Consider the following 9,629-nt stretch of genomic DNA (forward strand, 5'->3'; position numbering starts at 1 on the left):
AATCTTCTCTCTTGTCTCTGCTCCAAACCATCAGCTAATTTGCTAAGCTTCTGTCCTTTCAGCCTCCTTCTGAATGCGAGCTTCTGTAAAAAGCTGGCTGCAGCCCGCCATCTTGGCTCTGCCCCCCTTTCCCCACTCTTTCTTTGAGGATTTTTATTGTTTTGTGCCTTAAATTTGGGTCTTTTATCAATTTTGAATCAATTTCTGTGAGTGGAGAAAAGTGTGGGTTCAGTTTTAGTCTCTTACCTGTGGATATCCAGTTCTCCCAGCACCATTTATTGAATAGGGATTCTTTCCCCCAGTGTATGTTCTTGGTTTATCAAAGATTAGGTAGCTGTAAGATGTTGTTTCATCTCCTGATTTTCTATTCAGTTCCAGATGTCTGTGTCTCTATTTTTGTGTCAATCCATGCTGTTTTGATCACTATGGCCTTGTAGTACAGCCTAAAGTCTGGTAGGCTAATGCCCTCAGCTTTGTTATTATTACAAAGAATTGCCTTGGCTATACAGGATTTTTTTCTGGTTCCATACGAAATGAAGAATTGTTTTATCCATGTCTTGAAAGTATGATGTTGGTACTTTAATAGGGATAGCATTGAATCTGTAGATTGCTTTGGGAAGTATAGACATTTTAACAATGTTGATTCTTCCCAGCCATGAGCATGGTATGTTCTTTCATTTGTTATTGGCTTCTGATATTTTTTTCTTAGGGATTCATAGTTTTCCTTATAGAGGTCCTTCACCTCTTTTATGAAGTATATTGCTAGGTATTTTATTTTCTTTGAAGCTACTGAGAAGGGAATTAGGTCCTTGATTACCTTCTTATCTTGGCCGTTATTGGTGTATACAAAGGCTACTGATTTGTGGACATTGATTTTATATCCTGAGACATTACTGTATATATATATATATATATATTTTATCACTTCCAGGAGTCTTATGGTTGAGTCTAAGGGGTTCTCTAAGTATAAGATCATATCATTGGCAAAGAGGAAGAGTTTCACTTCCTCTTCCCCTATTTGGATGCCCTTTATTTCCTTCTCTTGCCTGATTTATTGGCTAGAGCTTCTAGCACTATGTTTAACAGTAGTAGTAATAGACAACAACTTTGTCTTGTTCTAGTTCTGAGTGGAAAAGCTTTCAGTTTTATTCCATTCAGTATAGTATTAGCTATGGGTTTGCCATAGATTGACTTTGATCAGTTTAAGAAATGTGCCACCAGTGCCTATACTCTTTAGTGTTCTAATTAGAAAAGGATGTTGAACTTTATTGAATGCTTTTTCTCCATCTATTGAGAGGATCATATGGTCTTTGTTTTTGCTTCTCTTGATATGGTGAATTACATTTATGGATTTGCATATGTTAAACCAGCCTTACATCCCTAGGATAAAACCTACTTCATTGTGATGTATGACTTTTTTAATGATAAGCCGTAATCTATTGGCTAGGATTTTATTGAGAATTTTTGCATCTTTTTTTTTTTTGTAGTTTTTGGCCAGGGCTGGTTTTTGAACCCACCACCTCTGGCATATGGGGCTGGTGCCCTACTCCTTTGAGCCACAGGCACTGCCTAGAATTTTTGCATCTGTATTCACTAGGGAAATTGGTCTTTAGTTCTCCTTTTTAGCTGAATCTTTTCCTGGTTTTGATATCAGGGTGATGTTTGTTTCATAGAACATGTTGGGGAAGATTCCTTCCTCCTCAATTTTTTGGAATAATTTCTGAAATATGGATATAAGCTCTTTTTGAAGATTTGATAGAATTCTGGTGTGAAGTCATCTGGACCAGGGCATTTTTTGGGGGGGGGGGTATTTTATTGTTTCTTTGATCTTAACCATTTGTTTTATTAATTTTTCTCAATGATTTTTTTGTTTTCAATTTTATTAATTTCTGATTTAATTTTGGCTATTTCTTTTCTTCTGCTGGGTGTAGGATTAGGTTGTTCTTCTTTTTCCAATTCCATAAGATGGTTTGTGAGTGTGCTGATGCAATCACTTTCTATTTTTCAAAGGTAGGCATCTAGCACAATTGTCCTCTCAGGATTGCTTTTGCTGTATCCCAGAGGTTTTGGTAACTTGTGTCTTTATTGTTGTTTTGTTTGAGGAAATTAACAAAGTCTTTTTTTACCTCTTCCTGAACCCAACTATCATTCAACATCATGTTGTTTAGTTCCTAAGACTTTGTGTGGGGTGAACATTTTTGATGGAGTTGAGCTTTGCCATTATAGGTTTGTGGTCTGAGAAGAGACATAGTATAATTTCTATTCCTTTAATTTTGCTGAGGTTTGATTTGTATCCTAGGATATGATCTATTTTGGAGTATGTTCCATAAGTTGATGAGAAAAAAGTATATTCTTTTGCTTTGGGATGGTGTGTTCTGTATATGTCTATTAATCCCATTTGTTCTAGGGTCATTTTTAAGTCCTTTGTATTCTTGTGTAGTTCTGTTTAGAAGATCTGTTCAGTTTTGTCAGGGGTTGTTGAAGTCTCTGACTATTAAGGCATTATGGGAAATCATATTGCTCAGACTCCTCAAGGTCTGTTTCATAAATCTGGGAGCATTTAAGTTAGGTGCATAAATGTTTAAAATTGAGATGTCTTGTATTTTTCCTTTGACCAGTATGAAGTGTTCATCTTTGTCTTTCTTAACTAATATTGCTTTGAATCCACTTGTATCTGAGAATAAGATTGCAACCCCTCCTTTCTTCTAATTTCCATTTGCTTGAAACACTGTTTTCCATCCCTTAACATTGAGTTTTGATTTGTCCTTCAGGGCTGGGTATGTCTCCTGGAGACAGCATATTGATAGCTTGTGTGTGTGTGTGTGTGTGTGTGTTTTAGACAGAGTCTCCCTCGGTAGAGTGCTGTGGTGTCACAGCTCACAGCAACCTCAAACTCTTGGGCTTAAACAATTCTCTTGACTCAGCCTCCCAAGTAGCTGGACTACAGGCACCTGCCACAACACCTGGCTATTTTTGTTGTTGTTGTTGCAGTTTTCATTGTTGTTTAGCTGGCCTGGGCTGGGTTTGAACCCACCAGCCTTGGTGTATATGGCCAGCTGGTGTTGTAACCACTGTACTATGGGAGCTGAGGCTGCTGATTTTTTTTATCCAATGAGCCAGCCTGTGCCTCTTCAGTGGGGAATTCAGTCCATTGACATTTGTTGAGAGTATCAGTAAGTGTGGTGGAATTCTATTCATCTTGTTATGAGATAGTTTGTTGTGTAGTTTTATCCTTTGTGCCACTGTGGAACCTTAGCTCTGACCTTTGGCTTGTAGGTGTTTACTTTGGTGGTGGTCCATTGTGGTGTTCAGAATTGAAAATAGGTCTAAGTATTTCCTGTAGAGCTGGTCTTGTTGTGATGAATTTCCTCAGTGCTTCTATATCTGCAAAAGATTTGATTTCTCCATAATTTTGAGGCTACATTTAGCAGGATACAGGATTCTGGGCTGAAATTATTTTGTTTAAGGATGTTGGCGGTGGATGACCACACTCTTCTGGCTTGGAAAGTTTCAATTGAAAAGTCTGCTGTCATCCTAATGGCTCTGCCCTTGTAGGTCAATTGGTGCTTATTCCTAGCTGCTTGCAGAATTTTCTCCTTCATCTTGACTTTGGACACGTTCCTTACAATGTGTTTTAGAGAAGCTCTGTTAGAGTCGAGATGACCCAGGGTTCAATGTCCATCTGAACGGAATGTGTCAGGATCTTTAGTAAAACTTGGGAAGTTTTCATTTATGATAGTCTCCAGTAGGGCTTCCATACCTTTGGGACAATCTTCTTCTCCTTCAGGGATTTCTATTATCCATGTGTTTGAATGCTTCATGGCATCTCATAGTTCTCTAAGTACCTGCTCTGCTTTCTTTCTCTTCTTTTCTGATTCTGTAACTACCTGTGTTAACTCAAAGACTTTATCCTCTAATTCTGATGTTCTTTTTTCTATGTGGTCTAATCCATTTTTGATGCTTTCTACTGCTTCTTTACATTCCCTGATTGGCCCCTTCATTTCTTTAAGCTCATCTATATCTTTTCTATATTCTATATATCTCTCATTTGACTTTTGATTGTCTTTTGATTTTCTCATTCATTCCTGTTATTGTCTTAATCATCCATATTTTAAATTCCCTTTCTGTCACATCCATTAATTCTTTATAGGAAGAGTCTTCTGTAAAAGGTGCTTCATGGTCCCTTGGAGGAGTCGCTCTATTTTGGTTTTCATGGTCTCTGAATTTGTATTTTTGCTCCTCCTCATGTGTGCTTTCTTTTTGTTCACCTCTTTGCATACATTTTTCCTTCTCACTTCCTCGCATCAGAAGGTGGGAAAAGGGTTGGCTGGAGCAAGGAGAACAAAGAGGAAAGGAAAACAAGGAAGAAAATAAAAAGAAGGAACACATAAGAGAAAAGAAAATGAAATTAAATAAAAGAAGAAAGGGGGAGAGGGGATAACAGAAGAAAAATTGAAGAACAGGGGCAGTGCCTGTGGCTCAAAGGAGTAGGGCGCTGGCCCCATATGCTGGAGTTGGCAGGTTCAAACCCAGCCCTGGCCAAAAACTGGAAAAAAAAAATTGAAGGACAGGAGAGAAGGAGGACAGGAAGGAAGGATTAGAGTAATAGGAGTGATTTTATTGTTCAGAATGGTGCTAAAGCCATGCCTATAGCTCAAGGGTTTTGAGGATCTGGGCTGGGTGGGTTCCTCAAAATCAGGCACTCCTTGCCAGCCTTTACATAGCCAGACTCTTCCTCTGCCAAAATTAGGAAGAGAAGAAAAAGAGCAAACACCAAGAACAGGAAGGAAAAATTGAGTAAGAACAGGAAAAAAATGAAAGAAAAATAGAAAAGTTCTGCAGTGTGATCTTCCTAATACTTTCTTCCTAGGGCCAATGGTAGGAAGTTCTCCCAGCCTCCTTGAGCCAGACTACAGCTGTGGTCTACCTGACAGACTACAGCTGTGTCACACCCGCCCTCAGCAAAGAAAGGATGGAAGAAGAAGAAAAAAATACAAAATGGGAAAAAAAGAAAAAATGTTAAAATAAGAATAAAGGAAATTAAATGTACCATTGAATCAAATAAAGGAGAGGGCAGGAAAAGGAATAAAAAAAGAAAGAAGGAAGACAAAAAACCAAGAAGAAAGAAAAAAAAGAAAAAAGAGGAGGATATCTTCACTGATGCAGAAGCACATGAGAAGAAATGAGAAGAATAGAAGAGTCTCTATCAACAGAGAGAATGCCAAGGAGTGAAGTAGGGGGAGAATAAATCAAGCTAAAATTCTGCCAAAAAAAAAATACAGGAGCCCTTGCTCTTGTTGAATGTAAAAATGGAAGTTAGGAAAAGAACCACCTAAACAACTTAGCAAAAAATAAAACACACTGAAACAAGATTAAAAAAAAAAAAGCTCAAATAGCCTGATGTAAGCAATCTCAGTAACCAATAGAGGAAGGAAAGAAGAGAAAAAAATAAGAATGACAAATACAGGAAGGAGAAAAGAAGAAAAAAAAAAGAACAACAAAAAATATTTAAATATATGTAAAACCATACACACATATATATGACGTAGCGGTCCAACTTTAGTAGGAATATATTTATACTTCTTGGACACCAGGTGGCGCAGTGAATTTGTTGGCTGAACAACACAGCTGTTAACCTTTCTCTGGTTCCTGGGCTTAGACCTGTTTCCTATCTTAATTGTTCAGACCCTGCTGATTTGGGATTCCACAGATCTCAAAAATTCTTCAGAGGCAGGTCTTACAGATTCCTCCTACAACAGTTCCTGTGGCGTGCGGGAGTCCCTGGGCCTGTCTGCTTTCTGCAGAAGGAACTCAGACTGGGTGCCTTAGGCTCCCAACAAGAGGCCTGCCCTCACAGCCTTCTGGTGACCTTTACGACAATGGCGGCCCCCTGTCCGGGAACTTTCCCCAGTATGGATGTCTCACCCACTGCCAAACCACCACAGAATGGCTACAGACAGCACCCCAATCTGACTACCAAATTTGCTCAGGAGTACACAATTCTTCAATCTTTCCTCTCAGCGCCTAGCTTCCTCTAAGAACCCCAAACTGCAAAAGGCTTCTTCTGAGACCTCTGTGGGGGGCTGGCTGCCCTTGCAGCCAGGGCAGGCTTGCAGAAATTTGCCTGCGTCTCCAGTATGCTGAGTTTCCTCATCTCTGGCTTGCACTCCAAGTCCCTTAGTCCACCACCTTGCTGCACACCTCTAACTACACTGCATCACAACATTCCTCGCTGGGTACAATCCAGCCCTCTTCCTCTTCCCTGTTGCTACAGGAGAGCTCAGCTCAATGTCTTTCCCACCTGCCATTATGCTTCGCCCTGATGGTTTCTTTTATCACATAGAAATTCTTAATTTTCATGTATATTTTTCCTTTTTAAAAAAATCCTTTTGCTTGTGCTTTTGGGATTTTAAGAATTCCTACTCCTGTATTATCTTCTTTTAACTTTGTGGTTTTAACTTTCTCATCTAGGAAGAGACTCCACCCTGTATGCAGTGTAGACAAGGATCTGGGTCTTTTTGTCTCCATGTTGCTAATTGTCTGAACACCTTCCACCAAAGTATCCATTGCCAAAGGATGTGTGGATCCTTCTTTATCAGATGCTAAGTTTTTCCCTATTACATCCTGTCTGCAAGCTTTCTAATCTGCTTCCTAGGCCTGTTCTTTTATTCTTGTAGCAGTACCATGGGTATAAAATATTGTTTTATGTCACTTTTATTACTATGCCTTTGTTATAGGTCATAATATCTGGTGGATTGTATTTTCTTTCTTTGATCTAATTTTTAAATTTATTTAACTCTAGCCAAAGTTTATTTCTTATAATCAGAATAAGGATGTCAAATTTTAAAAAAAAAAATTCACCTAGATATATATTGGATTGTGTTGAATATATTGATTACTTTAGAAAAAACTGATACCTTTATGATATTAGGTCATTCTACTCTAAAGTGTGAAGTGGATTTTACTTACTTTATTAAACTTATAAGCCCTCTTGGAGATTTTCCTCCTGTTCTTCTTAGTTTATTTTATGGTTTTCAAAATTTTTTTTCTTTTTTTTGTAGACAAAAATCACCCTCAGTAGAGTGCTGTGATGGCACAGCTCACAGCAACCTCCAACTCCTGGGCTTAGGTGATTCTCTTGCTTCAGCCTCCCAAGTAACTGGGACTACAGGCACCTGCCACAATGCCCGGCTATATTTTTATTGCAGTTTGGTCAGGGCTGGGTTTGAACCCACCACCCTTGGTATATGGGGCCTGCGCCTTACTTACTGAGCCACAGGTGCCACCCTAAAATGTTTTAATGCTCATGCAAATGCATTAACACTTTTAACGATATTTTCTACTTGTGTTTGTTCAGAAATACTTCTAATAATACCAGGCCAAGTTTTCTTCTAGTATTTTTGTGACTTTGATTTTCTGATGTTTACATCCTTCATTCTTCTGGAATTAATTTTGTTATAGGACTGAGAATCAGACGGAGGTGCTGAGAGGGTCTTACCAGGGAGCATTAGGGCTGTTTGCTCCATGAATAACTATTGGGGTGTTTCCTTAGGGAGGATCTGGCACAGTTGCCCTTCCTGACCATGTGTATCAAAGAGAGTCTGCGGCTGCATCCTCCTGTCACTGTCATGTCTCGCTGCTGTACCCAGGATGTTGTGCTCCCAGATGGTCGAGTCATCCCCAAAGGTACCCACAGTGGCAGGGGGAGGAGGCTCCTGGGCAGGTTGGCAGTCCCTTCAGGCAGAGTGGACCTTGTTTTGACTGTCCCCTTCTCCCTACAGGAAACATCTGTATGGTCAGCATCTTTGGGATTCATCATAATCCGTCAGTCTGGTTGGATCCCAAGGTTCTTCCCCTGCCCCTTCTGCACCCTAGGACCTGGTGAAGGAAAGGGGTCCTGATTGGGGAAATAAGATACCCTCGTCTACTGTGCCCATATCTGTCTTTTCTAGGGGTGGCTGTGATTCCTGAGAGACCTTATCCAGCAACCCTGTCTTGCCTGTCCCCAGGTCTATGACCCTTTCCGCTTTGATCCAGAAAATCCCCAGAAGAGGTCACCATTGGCATTTATTCCTTTCTCGGCGGGGCCCAGGTGAGGCCAGTAGGGGTCTGAGGTGGGATGGATGGTCCAGGTAGTGTCCTTGTCTGAGACCTCCTGTGTCTGAAATTGTGGAGAAGCTCATTTCAGGGAGTCAGAGGCTTAAAGAAGAGCCAATGAAGGCTCAGAGCCTTCTCCCCTGTCTACTGTCTGAGTTGAGAGCTGGAGTCTGAGCTAGGCTCAGTGGATGTGCAAGCCCCCTTGGGAGTCCCAGTCACCACTCGCTCTGCAAGCTGATCAGGGTGAGGGTGAGGGTCCTGGTCAGATTCCAGGTGTGAGGGGGTCCTAGGTGCAGTCATGGTTCCCACCTCTTTCCCCAGGAACTGCATCGGACAGACCTTCGCCATGACCGAGATGAAGGTGGTCCTGGCGCTCACGCTGCTGCGCTTCCGTGTCCTGCCTGACAACACCGAGGCGCGCAGGAAGCCGGAGCTGATCCTGCGGGCTGAGGGAGGCCTTTGGCTGCGGGTGGAGCCGCTGAGCTCAGACCCTCAGTGACTTACTCCCTCTTGGACTTTGACCCAATCCACCGCTACCCCCTGTCTTTTTCATATTCTCAGGAATAAAACTGCTGTCCTCTGCCTGAGCCGCTCTTAGAGCCCGAGAACCAGTAGGGGGCGCTCAGGGACTGCAGGAGTTTGCGGGGTGAGGGGCTGATTGGAGGCGGGGTGGTGTTCCCGTTCCTTGAGAGCTTGACTACTTCTCTGGTTGACCGCAGAGCCCCCAGGCTGATGGCAGTTGGCCCAGGTATGGACTTTTCTTCTGTGGGCAAGAAGGAACCATGGGAGTTGTCTGAGCAGTAGAGGGACCAGGATTAAGGAGGGATTTAGGAGGCAGGTTTGAGGGTATGAGTCAGGGAGGCAAACCCATAAAGGCAGTCCACTTCTGCTACAGTGAACTAACTCATTTCTGATATGAAACACCCAGTCTTTTTTCTCCTGAAGTTTCTTCACTGTGTTTCTATGGTTACTAAAATACTCAGTTCATTAAACATAATAAGGCCAGTTGTTTTATGGTGTGTCTGATCATTGCAGTGTTTGTATCCACCGGATTTTCTTTTTCTTCTTTGCCGGTTTTCACTCATGGGGTCAGGGTTTTTGTGTGCCTGGTTGCCTTCATCTGGTTATATATTGGCTGTTGTATTTTGAGTAATATTTGTAGAATTTGATTTGTGTTAAATGAGTTCATGGCTTGTTGGGCACAAGGTCGCTAAGGGAGTTTAAATTTAAGCTGAAATCACACTCGCAGGTTCTTTCACTTTAGTTTACTCTTACCCTAAGAGATGTTACCTTTTGAGGGCTCCACTTATGTGACCAGGGACTTCTTCTAAATTCCCCTCCTCCTTGTATCACCCCTGGGCTTTGTTTGTTTGACATGGTTTTACGCTTTTGCCTGAGTTACAGTGCAGAGGCACCATCATAGCTCCGTGCAACCTCAAGCTTCTGGGATAAAGGGATCCTCTTGCCTCACCATATATTCCATTAGCTAGGACTATACAGGTGCACACCACCATACTTGGCTATTTTTCAAT

General features: G+C 41.4%; 1 protein-coding gene across 2 annotated transcripts in view; it reads left to right on the forward strand.

Annotated features, from left to right (window-relative positions):
• Positions 1–9,096, forward strand: part of LOC100949812 (cytochrome P450 4F6-like) — a 28,265-nt gene extending 19,169 nt beyond the window's left edge. For both annotated transcript variants that reach the window (XM_003796615.3, XM_012809479.2), the window contains 4 exons: positions 7,553–7,686; positions 7,782–7,846; positions 8,010–8,092; positions 8,419–9,096. In XM_003796615.3, coding sequence (XP_003796663.1) covers positions 7,553–7,686; positions 7,782–7,846; positions 8,010–8,092; positions 8,419–8,596 — 460 coding nt within the window. In that variant the 3' untranslated portion in view covers positions 8,597–9,096. The remainder of the gene's footprint in view (positions 1–7,552; positions 7,687–7,781; positions 7,847–8,009; positions 8,093–8,418) is intronic.
• Positions 9,097–9,629: the final 533 nt, after the last annotated feature.

This window comes from Otolemur garnettii, unplaced genomic scaffold, assembly GCF_000181295.1.
Source record: "Otolemur garnettii isolate 467f Iridium unplaced genomic scaffold, OtoGar3 scaffold00105, whole genome shotgun sequence".
Taxonomy (NCBI): Eukaryota; Metazoa; Chordata; class Mammalia; order Primates; family Galagidae; genus Otolemur; species Otolemur garnettii.